Genomic DNA, 26,415 nt, shown 5'->3' on the forward strand with positions numbered 1-26,415 from the left:
AGGCACCACGAGCTGGGACTTGGTCCTCAGAGCGCGCAAGACTTGATTTATTTTCTATGCTTGGAAGCAAGTAGCAAGACAGACTTATTTAATTGGATGCAGCCAGCTGCTTCACCTCTAGAGGTCTCAACATATCACACACTACTAGAGCTAGGCAATGAATCATTTAATTTAATTAATTTTCCATTTATGCCATTTGTTTTTTATAGAAAAAAAAAGGCATTAATTGGGCAAAGACAAACACATGCTCACGCACACACATACAAAACAAGTCACCTAGTAATTAAGAGCTCATTCCTGTTTAGTGGGAATGAGCTCAATAGGCATGCCGAGTGGGAGAAATGACTGCACTTAACTTACAAACATATATATATATATATATATATATAGGTCAAAGCAGGAATTTCAGACCAGAGATGTTAAAACAAGGAAGCTGTTCACCAAGGACTAGTGAGCATCAGGGTCGCTATCCAAGATGAAACATCTAAGCTCCTAGAATATATCAGAAAAATGGCCCCAAGGGATGAATCATTGAGTGAGTGTCTCAGGCAATGAAACCTGGATTACAATGAAATGGAGGAACCATCATGGAAGGACAAGCACCTGCATGGGATGTACCACTGATAGACAGCTTATGTGGTAGATATGAACAAGTACCAATGGCTAGAGAGGGCTGGACTGAAGAACAGCACAGAGGCACTAATCACGGCGGCACAGGAGCAATAGAGGCCCGGGTCTACCACACCAGGTAGGGTGCCAGGTGCAATCTGTGAAAAGAAGCCCCTGAAACAATCCAGCACCTCACAGCAGGGTGCAAAATACTGGCAGGCAAAGAATGCATGGAATGCCTTAACCAAGTAGCCAGCATAGTGTACAGTGACCCCTAGGTCACAATGGGAAACACCTCCCAATGAGGTGGAGAATGAGAGAGTCAAGATCCCGTGGGACTTCCAGATTGGTACAGGACCTGAGTTTGAGGTCACCCAGCGTATCCAGGGGAAATGGAAGATAGGTGGGGGAAGAGTTTTTTTTTTTTTTTTTTATTTAAATAGACATATTTTTGTGTGGAGGAGTCTGCAGCCTAATCGCTACTCAGCTGTGTGCTCCTTATGTGATTAGAGTAGCTACTCGCTGTAGGTCTGCCTGATGTGCAGCTGCAATATATTGTTTTTCTTTTAATCCAACAGAACAGTCAAATTAATGGAATTACTTTATGCTTTCTGTGAGTGCTGGAGAATTTATCACTGACAAACTGAGTTTTTTCTCCTACTAGTGAAAATATTCCTGCTGTAGCTCAGTCTGGAGGTTTATTAGCTGCTCATTAATTTAGCATTTAGCTGACCTGTAGCCACTGGTGTATATTTGCTTCATGGACATGTTACTAGGCTGTAGTTGGGTACATTGTCAATAAAATCTGTGAGTGAAGGGTTGAGACAGTTATGGTGGGCGGAGAGCATATTTTACGACGTGCGATCTGTGTGCACATCAGGCCATGCACGACATGGAGACCAGTCGTGTAAATAAGGCAAAGAGCATCATATAGTTTAGTTGTTTAATAAAACGATAAAGTATAAGCCTGTGGTAATGGAAAGGTCTAAAATCAGTTGGGGCGCCATCCTATTATAATTGCTGGTTAATCATTGAAAATTGGTTCAGGAATTGATAAGGGAATCAATAGAGAACCAGATCAACAGGTAGAATTTAAGATAGAATTGATATCAATAACATCTCATTTCCCTAAGCATACCCTTGCATCAAGCAAAGGTAAAGTTGAACCAAAATGTGACAAATGTTTGCACATTTGTGTCCTTCAGCATCCCACATAATCCCATTTAAATCAATTAAAGAGTTCAATGATCTTATGTGCTGCAGATTATCTGTAATAATAGCGGCACTATATGCTGATTCATTTAATTTAATTGAAGTTTTTGATTGGATAAGAAACCATTTAAGAGGGTGAAGAAGGAAATTACAGCTGCATCTATTTAAGCTGGAGAATGTTGAAAGAGATGAGAATCCACATTGTGTCTTTACAAGCTATCTAACGTATTGAAAGTATCTCCTTTTTATAATCAAAGTTTTGATTGATTGGCATATGATTTAAATAACTGCCTCACAAAAGTTTGTTTTTTTCAGCAGCAGCTGTTTGATGAAATGTGGTGCAACCAAACCTTAGAGGTGTCAGGCAATTACTGTAGTATCTTGGTATTCTGTGTATAATAAGTGCAAAGCAGGCTTCAGATGAGCTCATAAGTGAAGAGGACTCCATTCCATTCCATTTTTTTTTTTTTTTTTACAGTCAGACCACCAGTACTCCACCAGGAGGCACACCCCAGAGAGCAATTCAGGAAGTTAATACTAACAAGGTCAGCATGCAGATACACAGCACTACTTCCATCCTAGGTTTTATTACAGTAATGCATTTAGACAACTAGCCTCATTTCTCCAATACGAGCTCGTATATCCCTGTACTTGAACCCCCAGGGAGGCATACCAGTTTACCACGAAGTGTTCAATTCTCTTAAAGAGCCACCCAGTGTCCCGTCTTATCAGCCTCTCATTTTTCATACGGCTGCATCACCCATTACTTGTTCTTTTCTATGCTCAACAAACCTCCCTATTTGTTATCAGGTCAGAGGTTTGCAGACATGACGCAGCTGCAGCAGAAACAAGATAAACAGCAACTGGGATTTGGGCTGATTTCATGGTACAGCAGAGGTGACTGACAACTTGTAAGATTCCTCCCAGTGCATGCTAATAGAGGCTTGGAATGTGGCAAAGAAATGAATTGGATTTCATAGGGTTCTTTTTTTTGTTTTTATTTTTTTTGGAGAAATGCTTTGAACTATTCTTGAGAGAAAATCCTTCAAGTCGTGTTGTGAATATTTGCAGTGGTATCAACAGTTTTTCTTAAGTGCAGTATCTGTGTGGTCCCATACACTTTTGATGTGCTTTTGGACTTTGCAAGAAAAGAGTAATGAAATAAAATAATGTAAATTTAAGTTATAGATTTGAAAACATTTAAAATAGCTTTTTAAGCTTAAAAAGGACTATTGGAAATTGAAGTCAACAAAATGTCCCCACCAACAGATGCCTCAAGATTTCTTTTTCTGGAACCTTCACTAGCAGTTCCCCACATTTAAAGTGAAACTTTAAAGTGTGTCACTCAAAAGGTATTCATAAAACTCCATATAAATGTCTCCTTCAAAAGTTTCTAATGGACTTAAGATATTTTACGTGCCATAAAAGCAGAAATTCAGAGAGAAGAAAAAGAATGCTTTGATTTTCCAGTAACATTTGATCACCTTGAATACAGTGTTAATGAAGGTTACACAAACTCCACACAGCAGGTACAGCCAGCCCTCCTCCCTGGAAGCACCTTGTGCAAGTGAAGAAATAGGACTCCAGGGTTTCTGGAATAGCTAACAGTCATGTTGGTGGAGCTCCAGATGGGATGCAAAAGGCAAAATAATGTGAGACAGGAGATGGCGACTACCTGCAGCTGCTTCTACTCCACGTCTGTCTGCATTAAGATGCCAGGATCCCGGTACAGTCTGGGTTATGTACAGGGTCTTTAAAGAAGTACTAAAGGGGAAAAGATGGTTCACAACCTACTTTTCTTTTTTCTCAGTTTTTTCTTTCCTTGGGCAGAGCTATGCAGTTGACAAGATCGTTATCTATCACCAAATAAAATATAACTATTCATAAGTCAAAGGATATCACATCCTTTTGCCAGGAGCAGAAGATGATTGTAGAGCCAGGCTTGTAAAGAAAGCAGCAAAGTCTCTTCAATGTCTCAAAATGCAAAAACTCTGATCCCAAAAGACTTCTCTTAAAACTACACAGAGAACATAAATATATGCATCAAAAGATTCTCCTGCTTGCTGATTTTTCTTTGTGAAAACACACACTGACATTCTCAACGTGTACCAGGTTATACAGTTACTTAAATGTGACAGCTATTCCAGTCAGACACACTGAAGAGAACACATTTTAAACTTGGACTGCTCTGTTTATATAGAGAAATAAATCATTGTGGAAGGCTCGAAATTTCACTACAATTTGTATAGTAACAGAATCCTAAACCAAATAACTTTGGGCTGACCTAAAAAAATCTCAGATTTTTTTCAAACCAAATCAAATTTCTGATTTCCTTTTGAAAAACATTAAACTTATTAAAACAATATTAAACTTCAAGTTTTTGCATGCAAAATGTCTTTGTTTTATTTATATGAATAAAAGTAAAATAGCGTATAAACGGCTTCATATCTTGCATCGAGATGTGCAACACAACTGCATCCATCTGGATCCTTATCAATAATTCCCTGATGAAGTTCTTCTTGCTGGCTGGACTTGTCTGCATCTCGCAGAGAGCAGCATCTCTCACTGCGGTTAAATGCACAGCTAGATTCCAGGCGTGCGTGATGGTTTGCTTCAGTGGTTTCAGACAAACACTGTTCTGGTGCGAAGGGAGGGCTGGGTCTACTGCTAACTATGGAAGTCCAAGAATAGTGTTTGTGGTGCAAATAAATGAGTGAAAATATCCTGATTTTACTAAAAATAAGTAGACAAAAATGGAATATTCGATTTATCGATTTTATTAATTAATCATCCAGCCCTAGTTTAACCTCTTCTAAATTTGTTTTACTCAAATTTCACTGGACTGTGAATAAAACATGACCTAATGTTAGTTTATTGTTTGCTACAGCGTCTCTGATGGATAGCATTCTGTTTACATCAGGCTCCTAAGCATCAGGCTGTTGTGTGGGTATGCATGTATATTTGAAATATTTCTTATTTATAAACTTCCTCCTCGGTTGCTCTCCCTCAAGCTATATCACTGCCTAAGCTATGGTATACGATGAGCAGTTCATACAAAACTCTGGTACCAGAACAGCTTTAAATGTGATTGTAGTACACATATAACAGGTTCTCAGCGTTACAAAACCTACAAGTTACATTTTAAATCCCTGATGTGAGGGTTTGAACATATCAAATGAAATACAATCCAAGGTTCAACAACAACTTGAACTCTTGTTTGCTTTAGACTTGAGACACTTTAAGGTTCTCTGCACTGAAAAATTGCAAGCATATTTAATAGCATGTTGCTGTCACTTTGAGGCACCTCAGGATTATGTGCAATATGAGCTAATCTTGGTTGTGCTGGAGCAGTTATTGGTTGTTATCAGGGGTGTTTCCTGGACCTGGGACAATTAAGGGCACACCCTTGTAAAGAAATCTCAGTGAACCAACACAGTAAAAAGTGCTTTTTTTTTTTTTTTTTAGCTTTCTTGAGCATTGTGTCACCTTGTTTAAAGCCAAATACTGCAATATGTGCTTCAATATTTATTTTCAATCTTAAACGTGACAATGTAAACAAGATCTCTAAAATCAGTATAAAACTTTTACTTTTCCAGACATTTGCTGTTTATCTCCACAACCTGCTCTTTAGTGCACATCTTCTGCAACAAAATGATGAACGTGAACTGTTGCACTTGCAATTTTCAGAATAAAGATCATGCTGTAGTATTTACTGTACCTCTCTATCATCTCATCTGTCTCTTCCTTCTTTCCCTACAGGCTTCATCAATTGTTTTCCTCCCATCATTTCCCTTCTTTCCTTCTTTCACGTGCAGTTTTCCATCTTTACCAGTAATATAGCTTAGTTTAAACTAGTGGTATACTCTGATTTTCCCTTCCCTGTCTCGAACACCCCTGTCCTGGAGCAATACACACATACAAGAACCGCCAACCTCGTAAATACATAAAGTATACACACACAGCAGCAGGTATACCAGCGAATCACGTAGACTTCACCACTGGATTTAATGTAAATGTGTAGAACAGAAAAGGGAAAGGCTAACGGTTTAGTACAGCTAGCTTAACCTTCAAAGTATCAAGTACTGTCATGAATGATCTGCCTAATGTTCATTTCATTTTTAAGACATACAGGGTTTAAATTATTTGTGGTTTACCTGTTTTGTGTGTTGGCCAGAGTCTTGCTGCCCATTGCGAGGGACCACAACTGAAGAGTTGTCTCTCTTCTCTAAATAAAAAGCTGTCTGATGCCCATTTTTGACCACTAATAATGACCGCTCAAAATAACACCAGAGTTCAGATTAGGGATAAAACGCCAGGCTGTTAGCCAACACGGAGGATTCCCCACTTCCATAAAATTCCTCTGTAATTGGTCATGTTGTACCTGTGTTGCATTCACATAAGCCAGGAAATTACAAAACTACCATCTTCTTTAATGTCATAAGGCGGCTGAGGGAATGTAAAATTATTCCTTCTGGGATGAAAAAACATTCAGGGCTGGATGTGAAATATGTTTGGGGCTAGAGCTGAGAATGCCCAGGCCAGGCGGCGCCCCTGGTTGTTATTCTTTGGAAAAGAAAGATGCTAAGGTGTTCTACGATCTGAATTTGGAGGAGTGAAATTAAACGTTAATGAAGATTTTCTTGTCTGTTTTTGTGTTTTAGCGCTCTGTCCTCCATTATCGTCTCCTGCCAGTTTGAGCTAACTTTCAGCAAGTCAGCATTTGATCATCGTGCAACATCATCACCAGTAAATATCCCCATTCAGGTTTTTGGTGGACTGCCATTGCATTAGATGGATAAGTGCAGGATCCAAGAGCACGCCCAACAGATACCTCTCTGAAGATGTAAAATAGCCCTAAGGCTGCAGACACAACACAAGCTGATGAAGCTGTAGTTGCACACACATACTTTAATGGGATTAAATGTTTTGTAGCAGGTGTGCATGTTTTAAATGCAAGTTAAACCTGTTTTCTTCTAACTTATCATAATAATCTTTGTAAACACGTAATAGAAGTCTAAATCAGCATTTACTTATTTTCTTAACAGTTTCATTTAGCAAATAACACAAACTTTCTAAATGGAAGAGTAAAAACTGTACCTTCAGTCATGCCTGTCTGCATGTTAGATGTTTTAAAAGATAAAACTTCAAGTTCAGCCATCGACATTGCTCTTAAAAATAAGTACAATGCCAATTATTTCAGCAGCGTAAGTGAAAAACAGCAATTACTTCAGGGCAGCCTCCAACTTGAGACCATTTCTTGACAAGCAGACTGTTTTTGCCCAAGGGGTGGAAAATCCTTGAGGCAAATCCCTGATCCTCCTTATCGCTTCTCTTAGCCTCTCCAACCAGGTCTTATCTCCTCCAGGACAGTAATTAGCAGGAATTACACAGAGCTCCTATCTGCTGAGCCCACCTCGTTACTGCAAGAGCCCTTTCCCATTTAGGGCCTGTCTGCTGGGAGATTACCTCAGGAGAGGGGCTCCTCGATCAAGAGGTGTCACACAGCTGTTGTGCTTTTGGGCTAAGCTTGGACTCTCTTTTGTAGATACAGACCAAGTTCGGTGATGTCTCGCACTTTGGGTTAAAGCACTAAGTATCAGTAACCGCCAGCTTGACCATTTTTTAAATGACATGAAAGGGGCAGTGTTAAAAAGTTCAAACAAAATGGTGCTTTTCCCTAAGTGTGGGGTTTGCACACTGTGTGATGCAATTTTTCCTAGATTAATAAAAATTGCACCCTTGAGTGTGTGCAATTTTATACACATTACATTTATAATGGTCAAAAAAAAAAGGTGGCCACCCATCCTTAATACATCTCCACTCTCTTCAGTTTTTCTCAGGCTGCACATTCTAAATGTTTAACAGGATCCTTGAGAAAAGCCTCTCCACTTCTGTTTCCGTGGCAACAGGCATGCATTGGAATTGATGACATCTCGCAATCGCCCACTTACTTTGCACTAAAAATGCTCTCCCAGTGAACTTCACCAATGCCATTTCCCTCTCAGAAAGAAGATGCCATATTTTTAAGTACATACACAACAGTAAAGCACAGACCAATGCGCTGGAAATGTTCATCCTTTTAATCTGTAAGTATGTTTTTGTGAAGCTTGGGACAATATTTTAAGTGTTGATAATGGGTTTGCTGTGTCTTTGCAGCACTCTTACAAAGATGAATCAAGGCCTCAGCATGAATCATTACTAGTTTAACTCCTGCTGCAAATTTGTTCAAGGGAAAAAGAGGAGAACTCCGTCTTTATTCGGCCCATCTAGTTAAACGTTTTTGTCCAACAGTGTGCCCAAAACCCACACTTTCACTCTCCACCTTAATTAACATGGACAGGAAGCCAGACAGCCCAAAACCTGAAGCAAGACCACTCGCTGTCACCTTGTTACCACCATAATGGGTTCAGATGAGGTCCCTCTGACACAGGAGAGAAGGGGAAATGAATTCATGAAGCCCAGCTTCACATACTTTCCACTTTGCTTCTCCCTTCCTCCTTTTCCCACCACCTCTCCACCTACCCACACAGCCTGTGTTTAAACTGCTGGCACCACACAACAGAGACAACATATTCCACATAATCATGCTGCACGCACCAGCAACTCGATGAACAATTCAATCAGCTTCATTAAAACCGCACACACACGCTTTGACAGAAAATTAACAAACACATTCCTGGAGTGACCATTAAAATCTATTCATTAACTCTCGGCCACATTTCATCCATTGTTGGTTTTGTTTGTAAGCGCTTACAACTCAACAATAAATATGCAAACGCTCACATGTTGTTTGGTTAAAATCGAAGGCATTGAAGGCGTCTGTAGCGGCCTGCTTAAACATTCACTCAAGTGCTAGTACCTTTGACAGTCAAAGAACTGCGCAGCCTGCCTGCTCTGTCAGAAGGCTGGATGTCATGAATGTGTGCAAGAGGCAAGACACTGCGCTGTCAACCCAATTAGGCTGCTCAGGCACACGCTGACTCCATTCTGTAGGCTTGAAAGAGGTCAAGGAACATATAAGGCACAGACATTCACCAGCTCGCCAAACACACAGACTGATGATGTTTGGATTCATTGGCAGACTCAAAAGAGACTGAAAGGCATGACTGTCTTTCATGCACACAAAACCTCTGTAGGAAAACAGTTCACACACTGACCAATTAGTTAAGGAAAGACAGGCAACAAGAAATAATCTCTGTCTTTTTTTTTTAAGTAAAAAACATAACCTTCTTTAAATAAATCTTTAAGCTTAAAACATCTTGTTCTTTAGTGGAAGAGTCCAAGAGAGGGAATGTTTTGAGTGCTTCATTGTTCTGATTATAGTGCTCATTCATTTCAGTAATTTGTTGGTTTAATCCAATTATGTGGCCATTCTCTATTCTGCAGATTTCTCCATTTTCTTTATCCAGCAGTCAATAATCCTTAACCCTCATAGGAGCAAGTCAAGACTCTATGAACGCCCACTGGGTTATTAACCCTCAAGTGAGTGCGCTTGGATCAATTGTACACATCCTGCATGAAGGTTTGATTGGATAATCTGCACTTCACTGTCTCAAAGTGTGTGTACATGGTTTCATACAGTCAATATGTCATACAGAGGTTCATGTTCCGTATTCCAATAAGCATGGCAATTTTTTTAGCCAGTTGGTTGTCTTACTTGTGTAATCACCTTGTCATGATTGATGATTAGATATGGTCTTTCCAGAGCTTAGTCGGATGTCATGTCTGTCAGGCAACTGGATAACTGACAATCTGTAAACTCTGAGTCTTTAAATGAACAGCAGAAGTGGATATAATCAGAATTAATCTAACATGAAATGATAATGAACTAGTTTTTCATCTGTCCTGGGGGAGAATATGTATAGAAAGAACAGTAGTGGACCTAAAACAGATCCCTGAGGTACGCCATATAACAGGCGAGAAGTCTAACATGATCTGAATTTTCTGGTGGAAAGGTAATTTCTCCAAATATCCAAATATTTAAATCAATATATAAAGAGATGGTATTTCAACAGTACAGAAATGGTATGAGGAGTATTTCTCTTATAATTATTGTTATAATTGTTGCTACTGTCATTGCTGTTATTTTATTTTTATTTTTTATTATTACTAAATAACTCCATCAGTATAATTGATTATTGTAAGCTTATATATTATATAACATAATATGGATAATCTGACTATATGGGTATCACTATTATTATAATATTGTATTGTTGTTTGCACGATGATCATTATTATTACATAGTTTCATGATTAAAAACATATTCCATAGGGAGATATTGATTGTACGGACCGAATGTTGTAACTTAGCACAACTGTATCTATGGGAGTGTTTAGTGGCTGGTAGTGGTTGTGAGAATGCGATAAAATCTGAAGATTATATAATCCCACCCCTGTAAATAACAAACTTGTGCTTCCGCCCACTCCTTTAGAACTTTGTGTTTTCTTTTTTGGTTATGTATTTTAATTTCAATTTATATTTGTCATTATGTTCAAATAAACTTCAGTCAATAAACCATTTTAGAAAAGTTCCTGAAATCTTCACCAAACCTTGAATCCTATTAATCCTTTGAGCCTTGTGTTTATTTTGTGGGCTTGAACATTTCATACCCATAATACAATGAGTGTATCTCTGCAACCACAAAGTGTATCTGAATATAATAGGAGTCATACTAAATGGAGCACTTGCGATATTTGTTAAGATGTGAAAATATCAGTATATGGGTTACTGATGAAGAAAAAATTAAAATGGCACATATGAAAAAGATACAGGCTTGCCTAAAAAAAATAAAATAAATAAATGTGGCTACAGTACGGTACATGATCATTCTTTGCTTTCAGTCAGACAATTCAAGTGAAGTCTCCAAAATGGTCATTTTGCCACAGTTTTGCACCATCTGTTCCCAAAATCCAATTTGGGGTCCTCAGGTTTTAAAAGGTTAAATTAAAATTTAGTGAGCTGTTTGTTAAATACAAGTTTGTATTTGTACATTTATAATTTAATCTTGACAGCAAATGATGTGGCAGTCACCTGATCTCTTCTGTTCATGAGGTGAATATATTTTGGCGTAGTTCCAAAGGATGCAGATGATGCTTGGAAGTGTGATCTTTTGTAAAGGGTTAAAAATCTCAACGCAGCTTCTCTAAAGTGCAGAGGTAGCCCACGCACCAAAATTAGGCCATATGAGATAAAAAAAAGTAATCATTCAATTATAGATGGTGACATTGCTTGTGTACTGTGTGGCTTTAATGGTGGGATCACGGCTTCTTGGTAAAAAAAAAAAAAAATGTTGTCTAATCCTTCCTCCGCCCCTCTACACTACATATGAAAAGAAATGCTGGAATTGCTTCCTGTGGCACATTTGAAACGGTTTTGTGACAGTGTAATACCAAAGTCATTTATCCAGCTGCATTTGGCTTTTGGTATGAATTGCAGAGATATGGTTTTTCTTATTTTTGTTTGATGTGCCTGAGCTGTACAGACAGTGTCATCATTTAAATTTTGTGGCTCAGATGAAAAACTGACACATGCCTTTGACTAGAATTAGTAATACTGAGTCATGTTACTGAAACCCAGCATTTTCCCTGCGTGTAGCAGCTGTGAGTCTTTGTGCTGTGACTGCGCTTCCTCCGTGTCCTGCACAGCTCCCTACATGTCGTGTCCTGGGGAAGTGATGAAGTCTGATCTTGAGAAGTAGGGGGAAAGAAAAAAAAAAAAAAGTGTGAATGGTTAGCATTGCCTCCTGGTAAAAAGGATTCCTGAGCCAGTTTCCTTTCAAAGATAATCTTTTATTTGCATATTAAAGGCAATAAAAGACGCATACAGAACCGTAATCCTGAGCTGTCCTTGTCTTAAGACCAAGTACTTGTACACAAAAAAACAAACAAAAAAACAACAGAGAGCCTTAGAGAGCATTGCGAACAGCAAAAAAGAGGCCCTTTTTATTCCAATATTGTATACTGTTTAAAAAGAATCACTGAGGGTGACATGCACATTAAACATTATAATCAGGCCACATTTGAATTTCAATGTGGAGCAAATGAAAGGTGTTGGAACTGGATTTGGTTACTTTTTTTCTGGATCTACATTGGAGTGTATCTCAGCTAGAACTGGAACAGATGACTTGTCAAAACTCAAAAATAGAATTAGCATAAACCACTCCACTTTGTTTAGCTTTTCCCCAGCTGTTTTGCCAGATGCCTCTTCATTAAAGCAGACAAACAGGCTGCAACTTGAAAGAAAATTCCACAGTTTAATAACAGCCTATGAATAATCGCTACAGTCCCCTTCTAATTAATCGCCCTTATAGGTGTGGAGAAAAGTTCTTGTTAAGAAATGTGAAATCATTCACCAGGCTATTTGATCATTTCTCTTCCACCGTGTGATCTGTTGATGGAAGACAATAGCCTCTCCACCACTCATTAGTCTCAGTGAATGAAAGAAACCGTAGCAGCGAGCAGACTTTGCATTTAAGCTACAGGCCTCATTACATGCGCTCGGAGGGCAACACTTCAAGAATTCTACTTAATTGGCTGCCTGAATGTTGTATTTTTATACAGCAATCCAAGTGGTTTTCATGTCCGATGATGGGCGGAGGGGGGGAAACTTCTTTCAGAGCTGAACCGGTTGTATTGCTCTTTAGCAAGAACACATGCACAATGTAAGCAAAGGTTGTGGAGAGTGGAGGAGTTTTTAATCCTGTTTCAGGGAGAGACTGTTTTGGGAAAATGTGCTGATGGTGCAGAAATGTTTGGGACTGTGAGGTCGAATGTGTATTTATTGCCTGGCAGGATGCAGAGATGCATCTGTATTGCATCGCAGGTAGCAGAAGATACTAATTTGATGCTCTTTAGATCTTGTTTTGGTTTAGTTTAAGAGCCTCCTCTAATCGGCTGCACTGCACGTTTATTCTCTCGTCTTTTTTTTTGTAATCCTCTTTTCTGTTCACAGATTGGGAACAAATTGTGTGCATCCCGTGGACTGAAATCTGTCATGTTCTCTTTTATTTACGTTTCACACGCTAATAGAATCTAATCGTTTTAGAAGGCCACCGGGGCTGTAAAAGCATTTCATGGCTGTTTGAGCCACAGCTGAGAACTTTCCGCATTTTGCCGAGCAGCCTCTGTATGTCATATAAAAGAAGGGGAATAAATGAAAAACACTTCTGCCTGCCACTTCTCCCTCGCTCCGTCATACTGACTGAACAAAACACACACTCCTAATGCAGCACCTCTTATATGCATTTCTATCATGAACGCAGTGGAGCTTAGAAAGGAAGAGCGTGCAGGGCCGGGCCTGGGTTACGATTGGCCAATAAGGGAAAGAGGGAGAGGCTTATCCCTGAAGGAGGCCTTGGAGATGACAGAGCGACTTAATTAATATGTAGAATTTATTGATCATTGCACTGCAGGGAAGTCAGCTGCCATCTTTAACCATTTTTTGGGCCCTGAAGGATCATAAATAAGACTTCAAATATTTCAACCATGCGCCACATCAAGCATAAGCAATAAACAAGACAGAGAAATATGTGACAGAACTTCATTGTAAATCGTGCCAAATTAAATTACAAGCCATGTTTATGGGGAATAGTTGAGCAGAATTTTTAAAGGAAAACTTAGTGTCTTAATTAAAGTGTCACAAACAATAAGTGCTTTTGCTCGGATGAAATGACATACTTTCTCTGTGGGCAGAAAACCAGGTAATTCCCTGCTAATTATAAGAAAAGTGCTAAGCAGCAGGATTTGAATGGGACCTGTTTGTATCTGCAGAGCAAAAAAAGAAATAAAGGAAGCAGCCAAGGCCTGAAGAACAGAGTCAGCCTGGTTTGTTTCCAAAACTCCTGCAGTGCGTCAGTCTCCTGCAACCAACAAAGGCATGCTCCTCAGCGAGTGAGCTTACATCCTTTCTCCCCTCCAAAAAAAAAAAAAAAGGGGAGAACTGAAAAGCCCCAAACTTGGCAAGATTCCCTGGAGACCTGCAAGGATTCACTGTGTCTGTGCTCGTTGCAGAAATAGGTTGATTGTGCTTTGACTGAGCCTAGTTTGACTTAAAAAAAAAGAAGGGGAGGGATTAGAGTAAAGAAAATGTATAAAGGGAACAAGAGAGTAGTGTTTTCTTATTCTTTGCTGTCACTTGGCAATGGGGGGGACTGAACAGGGAATCAACACAGTTAGAGGATGTGTTCAAACTTTCCTATAAAGACGCATTGAAAAAGGCCACACGCTGAGTGCCTGGCTGACGCCACAGAGCTTGACAGCCTCATCAAATGCAACGTTGTTGGGAGATTTCCTGCATTCACAAAACTTCACCTCTTAAGGGTCCACAGTCTTATTGTGCAGGGGAATTAAAAAAAAATCTCAATTCATGTAAGTTTCTTTGACATTTGTGAAACAGAAGGTAGGAAAAGGTTACAAAGTTCCCATCCAGTGTGTTTTTTTAACGGATCCAAGCTAGAAAATTATATGGCAACAAGGCTCAAATGGTTTGCTATGCAATTATACGTACAAGTGATATTAGAATATTTGAAAAGCATGTACACTTCAAAAGTTATTTAACAGTGCTGTCGTGTGCACAATGAATCGGCTGTTATTTATTTTCTTTTTTTATCTAATCTCTTTAAAAAATGTTAACACCTCCTTAGTCTGAGGCAGAAAAAAGAAAAAGAAAAAACTCAAAGTTTTTTTTTTTTGTGTGCAGCAGAAACAAAAGTTGCATAATTCATCTAGTTTTACCAAACTATCAATCAAACGAAATCAATACTGAGAAAAGCAGCAAATGTGCGTTGACATGCAATTCATTGTTCGAACCGATGGCTCCGAAAGTTAAGCACACGTTAATGATAAACATTTTAATTCCATCAATAGTTACAACAATTAATTTTTTGTTTAGTTTTTTTTCCCCTTTATGTTCGTTTCTTTGATTGTGTAACTGAAATCACTTGAATTTGTGATGGGAAACCAAACAATGTTTGAGGCTGACAGGTTCTGAATACAAGAATGGGTTTCCATGACAATCAGTATCTTAAAGATCAAACCTGAGATGCATCAGTCAGATAAAGTGAAGTTACCATCTACAGAAAAACAGTGCTGTGACATATATGACACATTTCTGGCAAATACAGAAAAACCCCCTCTGCACAGCTGACTAAGCATCAGGGGCATCTGAGAGAGACATAATGAAAGATTAAATTTTGCACAGTGCATTGCCTACTGATCAATCTTTATCAACAGTTCGATATGTTTGACCTTTTTAGAATATCTTGATGTCTTCTTATACAGTACATATAAACTTGGTGTCTACAACACAGGAAACCAGATACAAGCTTTGAAAAGATTTAACAGACCTGTGTTAACTTTTCAGGCTGGTCATTGGCTGGTTTTGGTTCTTTAATGAGGCTTGCATTTGTCATCATATTGAGTATTGGTTCTCACTTTAATACAAGTTCCAGCTTGTTTTATGAGAATTTGGCAAACCTGATCTGTTGCTTTACACTTTTCGGTGATTGTAGATGAATGTGCGATGTTTTAAGGCCATATACCTGATGAAGGTCAGACAGGCTGAAACCTTGGAAGCAGCAACTCAATACTTGGGGGTCTGGTGTTGAATCAACATAAGCAAAGCCATCTATCATTTTGGGATGTGAACTGTTATTTAGCACAATCCTGCTGCACTCGAACAGATGCTGCAGGTGTAATTCGAAAAAGAATAGAATCTAGTGCTTGTGTAAAACTTGATCTGAAAAACAGAATCCCAGATGCTTCTGCAGAGCAGCATTCCTATAAGAACACTTCAGACGTTTGGTAAAATGGTCTGCTGGTCTGAACCGTTAAAAGGATGATTACAGGATTAGAGAAAGTCACCAGTAACCCTAAATTATTATGCAGAGGAGGTAGAAGAGAACTGGTAGATAAAAAAAAACAGGTTGGATGATGGAAAGAAAATATCAAAGACTATGGCAGCACTACTGTAACAGAGGACCTTTGTTGGATTTTTGAGAGGAACAAATAAAAGGGCACACTGCCATCTCAGTAGTGACGAAGGCAGGAGTTAACATCGAAACCCCGAAACTCTGCTAAGGTTACTAGATGGAAAAAGAAGCGCCAGCTCGTGCAGAATGCAGAGGTGTACCCACATGGATTAATCATGCAGAGCAGCCCCAAGTTAAGCGTGGGATATTTTTAGGTACAGTCCCATCTCACCCTTCAGGCGATTTGCATATCACCAAGAGACTACAGCTTTATTTCCCCCTGTGGCTAAGCTTTGCGAGAGCAAGGCGGTCAAGGGGAATTAAATTATTTCTGAGACCATTGCTGCTCATGTCAAAACTGCCTTAACCTGATACCAAATTTTATTTACTTTTCTTTTTCTTTCAGTGCTATTTTTCTCCTCTTTGGGGAGTTTTACTTTTACCCCCAAGCCTTCTTCCCTCAAACCTGAGAGCCAGATTTTCTTGAATTAAGCAGTGGCCAGCCTTCTCTGTGTTTAAATCCTCTTTTGGACTAAAGCTCATTATCATCCACACATATAATCTCTCAAATTGGTACCAGACGCCCCTGCTGCTATAGTGGACTGCATAATTTGCTAAGGGAGACTGGAGTGAGCATATTATCTTTCACAGAGAAATATTAGAACAGAGAATACAGTGTATAACATTTAATGTTGAATGCCTGAAGATAGTTAAGATTCCTAAACAATAACCACGGAAATGTGTAAATTGCGTAAATTTGAAAACTTAAGTTTAGTTTTATGTTCCAACTTTCAATCTTCATGAGAATTTAAAAAAGTTACTTATTGGAAATACCTCATGTTGCACGGTTTTCTCATTGTGCTTCATCTTCAGCAGAGGCCAAATAAATCTTTATTTTCTTCTGAGAGGAAAGGGAGGTGTTTAAATGACTGCCCACGTGTAGATAATATAAGTATTTAGAGTATGGAAACCTTATTCATAATGCTGAATTCTTAGCAAGTTTCCCATATACAGATTAGTCTAAAGAGACATATGCTTAGGGGTATATTTGTTTGATTGACAGTTGTCTTATTGTATTATCTCCACCCACAATTCCACCCCATTTCTCAAATCTGGACTTCTGTAAACCCAAAACCAATCGTGCCGAAGGCTTCCTCCACCCTTTCATTTAACCTAACTGAACTAAAAACAGCAAAGTAATGTCATTCATCTTGGATCCATCCATGTATTGCTGGTATTCAGGCCAGCGAAACTAGTGGTGGTAAAAACTAACCAAAATGGCTTAATGTGCAAGGAAGATGTGACACATTGTCTGAGCATTTTAAAGATTAGATATGAGTTTACACACTAGATACCTTTACAAAGTTCAGTGGTATAGATAATGGCTATTCAACTTGGTCTTACGAGAGTCAGAGTCCTGCAGGTTTTCCATGTCTTCCTGTTCCAACACCTGACTTAAAATAATTAGTCATTGCTATTGGATCCATTTCATTTGAGTCAGGTGTGTTGGAACAGGGAGACATGGAAAACCTACAGGACTGCGGCCCTCATAGGACCGAGTTGAACAGCCCTGGAATAGATCCTGACAGGTTTTTCAGCTCTGAACTTTAGAAATACCCCTCAGTTCATTTCCCCGATGTCTTAAACTATGGTGTTTTAGACATGCTACTACACAGCAAAACAGATACAAGCTTGGAAAAGCTAACACCTATGACATTGTTGTGTGTCAATGGGTAAAAGCACATGATATTAATCCTTCATGACAAATCCTGTGTTTTTTGGTGTTTACAGCACTGTACTACATGTGTTTAAAAAAAACAAAACAAGCCACAACCCACTGTTAAAGTAATACTATACAACTTTCCAACCTTAAAACTCAGTGCTTCTCACTTTTCTTGACGCTATATTTACATTCAATATGCACATTGTTGGAGCTGTCCTTGCCTTACAGCATCCTGATGCTGAAATACTGCGCGTCACAGCTTTGTTTTGCTTCACAGCACAGCATCACATGACAGCAACTGGATTTCAACACACTGGCCATTTTGGACAAACACCATGGCTAATTTGGCAAAGAAATGAAACAGGACATCATTGGAGGATGCGAGTCATAGAGCAAGAGATAAGCAACTGTAATCTGTAAAAACCGAGAACAGCTACAGCTATTATCGCCCCATGAGCTTCAATTTACCCACAAAATAGCAGAAGCTAACCAGCTGAAATAAAGAGATTTAGAAATCTTTAATGAAGTGATGTCTGTAAAGTCTGGCATGCTTCGACTCGACTCCTTTTGATCCCAACAAAAGCCGCTTTTTGATACCTTTCCATTAAATCCTTGGTCTGCGCTCTCTTCTTCTTTGACTTCACAAAGAATTATTAAGTAAACCTCAATCACTTTCTAATTTCAGTGATTTGAAAAGCAAAAACAACACCATTGTAAGGCATTTACCAACGATCAAGATCACATTCCCCCCCCCACACACAGGTTTACAGAGAGCTAGCTTTACAAATTTCATGTTTTGCTGATCTAATAAAGGAGAAGTGATGCCATCGTAATGCAATCAATAACCATCAGCTGTGGTGGTTGTGCCGCATATTCTCCGACCTGCAACCCTCTACAACCTTTTTCTGACATTCTTCTCAACTGTTGTGCTGTAATATTATTACAGGCCAGGAAAGAAGTCACAAAAAGGCTATTCTTGTCATCTATCAGGTGACTGATCGTCATCCATCTCAAATGAAAGGCTGCAGCATGTGTCTCCAAATCGAAAAAAAAAAGAAACCAAAAAGAACAAACACACATCCATAGTAACCCCTGTTTAAAAGAGTCCTATTTCTATCACTTGTTGAGTGGCTTCTCCTCCCTCTCTGGGCAGCAGGAGGGAAAACAACTCCATGTGGCAAGCCATTTCATTTCTAGTACCATGCGTGTGATCAATCTCCCCCCGCCGTGAACGTGTGGCGCGGTGGAGGCAATCACTCAGCGTTTCCGACAGGTATGTGGTATTGACTGAGGAAAGATGAACTGCGGGTATGCACTCATGTCTGCTCCTCAATGTGCACAGAGATGCACAGAGGGTTTAAATTTCAAATTCCAGTTTTAATCCTGGAAAAGTCCCTTGAATTTGTTTTAAAAGAACTTTTTAACTTAATTTCAAGACTTTACATCTTGAGATGTCGGCACAGATGGCCTCAGGTGGTGTATAATATGATAGAACCTCATGCAATGTAGACAGTAGCATGGGTCACCTCTGCAAAATTCTTGCTGGCAGTTTCCTGGTACATTTAACAACCTTTAATATCTATTAGAAAGTCAAGTTGCCTGCTGTAATTGAATTTGCACTGTGCACCGACGTCCCCTGTTAGGAGTCACTGTCTTGTCCAATTACGATGGGCCTTATTACTAGCCAAATTGTGAGTAGCCCAATTAATATGGTTGTAACGGGAGAGGGGGGGCGGGGGTTACTTCAGCTGACGTATTAATGTTGACATTCTTCTAGAGCAGCTGCAATGGGTGTGAGTGCTGTAAATTTAACTGTCATGATGTCCTTGGTTCTTCCTGCTGCAAAAGAAGTGGGGGGAAAAAAAGGGGGAAAAGGATGCTGTGGATTTTCCAGTTCAACATGAATACAAGGGAATAGATATATGATGGAAGCCAAGGGCTTGCTGGGTTGGTATGTTGTATTTACAGCTAGGGATAAGCTTTGACTGTCCTTAATTAAAAAGAAAGAAAAAAGCAGGGGATTTCACTTCAGAGACTGTTTCTATGAATATGCAAGAGTGGGACAATGATCTATCAGAGTGTAGTGGGTAATATATTGCTGGAATTTAGGCTGCAGAGAGGTAAGCACAATTTGTCAGGGGACTCAATGAATGGCAAAAAAAATAGGGACTAATGACTGTACAGCAGAAGGGAGGGGAGAGGCTAAATTTGTCTCAATGCATGTCAAAGAATGTCATTGTGAAGCTACAGTTGTCACAAGTCTTCACTGGAGAGACGTGTTAAGAAGCAATGCTAAGTGAATGTAAAACAAAACATGCACGCTGCACTGCAGCAGGTAAACACGACACAGCCAATCTGTGGACCGGAAAACAAACTGTTTTTGATAGATAGCCGACACCCATGCTGTCCACTTTTAGCCTCAGTCCAGTGTTTTAAAGGGGTCTAGCAGGTGTGCATCAGCTAAACAGTCAGACGATGCCAAAGTGGTGATGGCTGTGACATTTTTAGAGACTCCAGCAATATGTAGGCCATTTCAAGCATGTTTAGTTCCTTCTGCAACACATGTTAACATCTGCTCTGAATTTAGGACTGTCAAAAGAAATTCTCTCCAACTTCTGCTGCTCCTGTCAACTTCTGAATGTAATCCATGTTCAAAGGTGCAAAAAGAAGAATAAATGCATACTTATGACCTCAGTGAGTCTAAAGAGAGTTATCCAGTGTTTCTGTCTCAAATCACAGACAAAACAGCTGGGTGATGAATCAAAGTAAAGATTTTCTACTTCGTTCAGCTCGGCACCAAGTAACCTAACGATCACTTTTAGGGATTTATGGTACAGCTCCTCCAAACGTTTATTGTACAATATGGTACAGAAAGGGACCAATTCAAGACAATAAAACATTACAGCCTATTTTTAGAGAGCATGGTCTTTTTAAATGACCAAAAACAGCAAGTAAGAAAGGGCAATAACCACAGATTACTCATTTTGTTTAGTCTTTATACACAAAGAGCCACTGAGTGATAAACAGATTTATAGGTGAAAAAAATGTACATACACACAGTTTTGCACTTTGTCTAAATAGAAAAATAAAACAAATTTGTTCTGGAGGCAAATATTGAATGCCAACAGTCTAAATCTCTACACTCTGAACCTTTTCCATCACAGATCTGATAAGCCCGCAGTATGTGCAGATCACAAGCTAATGCCGACTAAATTGGGGATTTTGAGTCCCTGCTGTAACCACTGAGCCACTATTCTATTTTGAGATGTGTTTTCCATGTGACGCATCTTACAATCTGCATCACAGACTTACAATGTGCTGCTACAGTAATGTTCAATATTAAATCAGGTTTAAATCAGCCTAATAAAAGACCAAGGTCATAAAAAGGTCATTAAACTGGAAGCTTCGGAACTGACCAGTTTCAACATACAATGACCTTAATAAACTCCTGAGGGAGCAAGATGATTCAAAAGAATGAACTAGCACAAAGTTATACAAATAACTCCTGTACATCAGAGTGAACATCTGAGTTAAACTCTACAACAGTGTAAGGAGACCCAGGAAGTAGTGTTTTACTGATGTGATGTGCTGTATTAAGCAGAAATATTCATAATTATTCTGTTTGCCCAACCATTCAAGCCATATCAGCATTCTAGCAAAAAGGAACCACAGCAGAGGACAAATGGATACATTCACCTACATATGCATTGCTGAGGATTGGTATGGGAGATATGCATTGTGTATTTTTGCAATGTTCCACCTCCCGTACAAATGCAGACAAAGCATTACTCAGAGACGAGTGGTTGGAATTTAATAATCTGCAGATAATAGCTGTGCACATGCAGCACTGTGCAATGGTTGCAATGGTTAGAGCATGCCAGCAAAAAGGAAAGCAAGTGAGACGGCAGATTCACGGTCCCAGAAGACGTTAATCAAGTAATTTAATTTCTGTTAATATACAGACACTTGCTTAAAGGTACAAATGAAAAACACTTCATGTTCAGATTTCAGAGCAGCTTTAGTTTCCGTCTAAAGTTTCAGTCAGGGATTTGTTTGATTAATGTCAACTTGGTCTCCATTTTTATTTATTTTCCCTTCCATTTTAAATATTCTTATTTAAACTTTAGTTTGACAATGTTTGGCCCTAAAACTGGAAACATAAATATGAGAAATAAACCTAGTAAACAAAGCCGAAACTGTGTGTAGCAGTGGATATCGGAAACATTTCCCCTCACAGGAAAGTCATGCAGCAACCTAAGTTCGGGCTTCTCCATAAAAATAAGCCTGATTTTAAGGAATCTGTAATAACAATGATTAAACAAATTGCACAAGATTGGTCTTGGAACAAAAATATGGTTTAAAATAAACCTACTATAGTATCATCACACTGGGACTCTCACCATGCTGCTGCCTGTTTCTATTACATAAAAATCAAAGCGACGCAGTTTTAAACTGGTTTTCATTGATCAGAATGCCCTTTTTTTCTTCTTCTTTTTACAATGGCTCCCTAACTTGGAAACAGATTGGCTTCTAATAAAGCTGTACAATCTAAAAGAAAAGGAACAAAGGATGGGTGTCTGACTCGAATGGAGCGTTCATTTATCAATGGACATGTTTAAAATCCTTGCCCCAGGCAATGGCTCGTGAAGCATCCAAAGAGATAGTCTGTAGGGACTTCTGCTGGAAAAAAAAGAAAAAAAAACCTTCTGAGCCTTGGGCTATTTTTACACCTGTGCCTAATATGCATGGGTAAAAATGTAAGCAGTTGATAAAAAAACTAAGAGGTTTGTTTTTTTTGTTTTTTTTAAAGTGTCTTTAGAGGAGATGCATGCAGTATTTCTGCAACCACGTCGATGGCTTCTTTAAATTCCTTCAAATAATGCAACTGCATCCTTAAAATATGGCTCCCTTGTAGTTTCTTAAAAGCAGGACTGGCATCTGATGTGCACTAATAATATAATCCATCTTCATTGTCTTAACCTAAATCTAAATAACTGAATAAACTGGAACAAAGCTCTTAAAAGGCTGTTTTGTTTTCATTTTAGTTTGTTTCTTTTTATCATTGTGACTGCTGGGAGTCTCCAAGTATGGCTGCATGAGGTTATATAATCCTCATTCTGCTGAGAAAAACATCATCCTAGGTTAAAAAACAGCCCTAAAATCAAATGTAGAGAATCCAAGAAGGTAATGTTTATATCCATTAATGTAGGTAAAGTCACAGCTGTTCATTAGATGTCATGAGTGAGTGGAGTAGAAACAGATGTTTTCCTCCATTGTGTTTAATTTCATAAAAAAATTATAGCAGGAAGTAAGTAAGTAATTTATATAGCACTTTTCAAGCACAACTGCAACTCTAAGAGCTTCACACCAAAGACAACAGTTTAAAAATTTAATTAAGCTAACAGTCTAAAACATTATAATAATCTAAAAATCAACAGAACAGCTAACTGTTAATAACAGTAAAATGTATTAGTAAATGTAGTAAAACAATATGATTTATTGGATTAAAAGTGTAAAAAGAATAAAACTAAGTGATCACAAAATGCTGCAAACAATAAAGTGAACTCTGACTCAAGCTGAGTTTTGCTGTAGACCTTTTTAAACTGAAAGTTTCAAGACTAATCTTAACGTAGAGACGGAGTCGGCATCATGGATACTGATTGGGAGTTGGTTCTAAAGGAGAGGAGCCTGATAACTAAAAGTTCTGCCTCCCCATCTACTTTTAGAGACCCAAGGAACCAAGAGTTGGCCTGCTGCTTGAGAGCGGAGTCGTCCCTTGGGACCGTATGGGTTTACGGTAAGATGGAGCAAGATTGTTTAGAGCTTTAGGTTTAGGTTTTGCTTTATTAATCCCCAAAGGGGAAATTGGGTTGCCATGAACATTCACATACAATACAAATACAAACAAACAAAAACACTCAAGCTGGACTCTGCTATACACCTTTGCAACAATAGTGCCACAACACAATTTTAAATTACCATAAATACAACTATAATTATCAACGCTATATTCTTACAAAGTGCTCACTGAAAAAACGAACAGCAGCAGGAGCATTACCAATCACCTCTAAAAGAGCTTCTAAGATCATTAAAGACACTGTGAAGAGGGTGGTCGGTGAGAGACAGAACAGTTTTAAGTTTAGTCATCATCTGTTTGGTCATAAAAATGTCCACTGAGTCCAGCTGCATTCCGCCCACTGAGTCAGCCTGTTTCACCAGTTTGTTCACTCTGTTTTTGTCCCCAACAGTGATGCTTCCGCATCTTATATCAAAAGATCTCAGCTTTCTTTGGAAAAAAAAAACAGTCTGGACTGAGCCTGAGTGACAACAGCATCATTGTTTCTTTTCCAGTTAAGCTTCCTGTCAAGATGCACCCCCAAATACTTGTATGTTTCAACTATTTCAACAGCATGACCTTTAATAATCACTGAAGAGGCTGTTTTTTTCTTTCTAAAGTTAATAATTAGTTCATGTGTTTATCCAACATTAAGTTATAAAAAATTGGCATCACACTAGTAAACAAAAGAGTCTTCTTATCTGTAAGCCAGGTCATCACTCCGGGATATCAGGTCCAGTAGGGCAGTATCATTTGAAAACTTTGCATATGACAAGTTAGAGAACATTGCTTTAATCGGCTGTGTACAATGTAAAAAAAAGAAGACTGTCCCCTGTGGCACACCAGTTTTGTGTTCCAATCACATCAAGAAGGGTGTAAATGCTACCTGGTTAAGGTCAACCTTCTCAAAACATTTCATTATGTATGAGCCTAAGATTGAACAACATACAACTCATATTTGCTGTCTTAGGGATAGGCACAAGACAACAGGTTTTCCAGATGGTTGATATTTAACCTGCAGACAGGAACAGCATAAAAATCAAATGAAAAACTGCTCCAAGTTGCTTGGCACAAACTAAACTGCTGTTAGACACCTTCAACACTAAAGCTAGAATTTTCCACTTCATTTGAGACCAGTGCTGACATCAATTTGTTGTGTTCATGTGAAAAATCTGAGGAATTAAATCAAAGTATTGGTTTATCTCATTCACATTAAGCCCTGTAGTATGTAGACTGGACTTACTAAGCCAAAACCTAGTAATAGCTTTCATACTGTCCCAAAGACCCTTACTGTTATGGTCACCAGTAGAACTTTCAACTTTCTCTTTATATAGCCTTTTACTCTGTCTGATAAATGCTTTTAGCTCTTTGTGCAACCTTAATTTGTACTGGGTCCTCATATAAAAGTCACACTTTTTCTTTAAATGCAAGTAGTAAAACCTTAAATTCCAGGAACTCACAGGAAGCCAGTGAAAAGAAGCCAGGACTGGGGAATGTGTTCTTTGCCAATACTCATCAGAACTCTTGCAGGAACATTTTGAAACAGCTGGAGGTGGTTTAGAGCAGCTTGAGGACATCCAACAAATAAGGAATTACAATAGTCTAAGCTGGACATAACAAATGCATGGATTATTTTTTCTGTATCACTATGAAACAGAATCTTCCTGATTTTTGCTATATGACGGAGATGAAAAAAAGCAGTTATAGAAAGCTGTTTTATATGCAAGGACATATTCTGGTCGAAAATAACACCAAGGTTTCTCACAGTTGTGCTAGGAGTCAAAATGAGACCAATAACAGAAATTAAATGACTCAACAATTTCTTCCTGATGTGTTCACATTTAAAGAGAGCAATCTTAGTTTTTCAGAGTTTAATGACAGGAAGTTTGCAGTCATCCAGTTCTTTATGTCATTAAGATATCTTTGTAGTTCAGTTAGCTTATTGGACTCATCTGGATTCATGGATGGGTATAACTGAGTATCATCTGTATAACAGTGAAACTTGCCATGCCACCTAGTAATGACACCCAGCAGAACTATGACAGTAATGGGCCAAGCATTGAACCCTGTGGAACACCATACTTGATTCTGCTGTAAGAGGTGGACTTGTCATGTACATGAACAAACTGGAGCGGAGCCTATCAGATAAGTGAGACTCAAACCAGGCTAGTGAGGTTCCTTTAATTCCATTAATATTTCCAACCTTTGCAATAAAATGCTGTGGTCAGTTGCGTCAAACACAGCATTGAGGTGTAATAAAACGAGTATAGTCACAAGTCCAGAATCAGAGATTTTCAGAAGATCATTATTGATTTTCATCAGTGTGGTTTCCTTGCTGTGATGTGACCTAAATCCAGACTTAAACTCTTTGAGTAGATCATTGTTTTGCAAATGGTTGACATGGACATAGGTTGGATATAGGTCTGTAATTAGCCAAGACCAAGACTGGGTTTCTTAAGAAGAGGTAGAATTAAAGAAACCTGGGGAATATAGCCAACTGATCAAGAATAGATTGATAACATCCAACAAGGTAGTTCTAATTAAGAAGGCAATCTCTTTAAACAATGTAGTTGGAACAGGATGAAGAAGAAACATTGAAGGTTTAGATTTGGCTAATGTTTCTGCTAGCTCTGAGAGCTCAATGGAATGGAAACTGTCAAAACAGATCAGGTTCAGTGGGTATGTCCCGGAAGGAGCTGGAACTTACCTGAGCCTCTCTTTGACACCACTTTTAGGCAATGGACCACAAGAGTGTGAAGTAAAATCAGAAGAGTGATGGGAGCTTTCATTTTGGACCAATCCTACAAGAAAACAAAACATTTGAGTTATTACTTCACACTGAGGCAAGCTGCATATACACCAAATCCAGCCAAACCAACAAAGATTTTCAAATTTCACAAAGTCTCAAGATTAGAGGGAGGAAAATGTTTGTGTGTCTGTAAGCGGGTGTTTTATTTAGATGAGCACAGGGACTTACTGTACTGCATAAACAGGGCAAGACTGTTGATACAAGTGTCAAGATGCATTTGGCAAACCTGGCTTTGTTGCTCTGCCAACTATGCAAC

At 38.8% G+C, this 26,415-nt stretch overlaps 1 protein-coding gene across 7 annotated transcripts in view; it reads right to left on the minus strand.

Moving 5' to 3' along the window:
- LOC121635881 (interleukin-1 receptor accessory protein-like 1) overlaps positions 1 to 26,415 on the minus strand; it is a 393,288-nt gene that overhangs the window by 258,389 nt on the left and 108,484 nt on the right. For all 7 annotated transcript variants that reach the window (XM_041979267.1, XM_041979264.1, XM_041979263.1 and 4 more), the window contains exon 2: positions 26,058 to 26,151. In XM_041979267.1, the coding sequence (XP_041835201.1) occupies positions 26,058 to 26,139 (82 nt within the window). In that variant the 5' untranslated portion in view covers positions 26,140 to 26,151. The remainder of the gene's footprint in view (positions 1 to 26,057; positions 26,152 to 26,415) is intronic.

Source organism: Melanotaenia boesemani, chromosome 24 (genome assembly GCF_017639745.1).
Source record: "Melanotaenia boesemani isolate fMelBoe1 chromosome 24, fMelBoe1.pri, whole genome shotgun sequence".
Lineage (NCBI taxonomy): Eukaryota > Metazoa > Chordata > Actinopteri > Atheriniformes > Melanotaeniidae > Melanotaenia > Melanotaenia boesemani.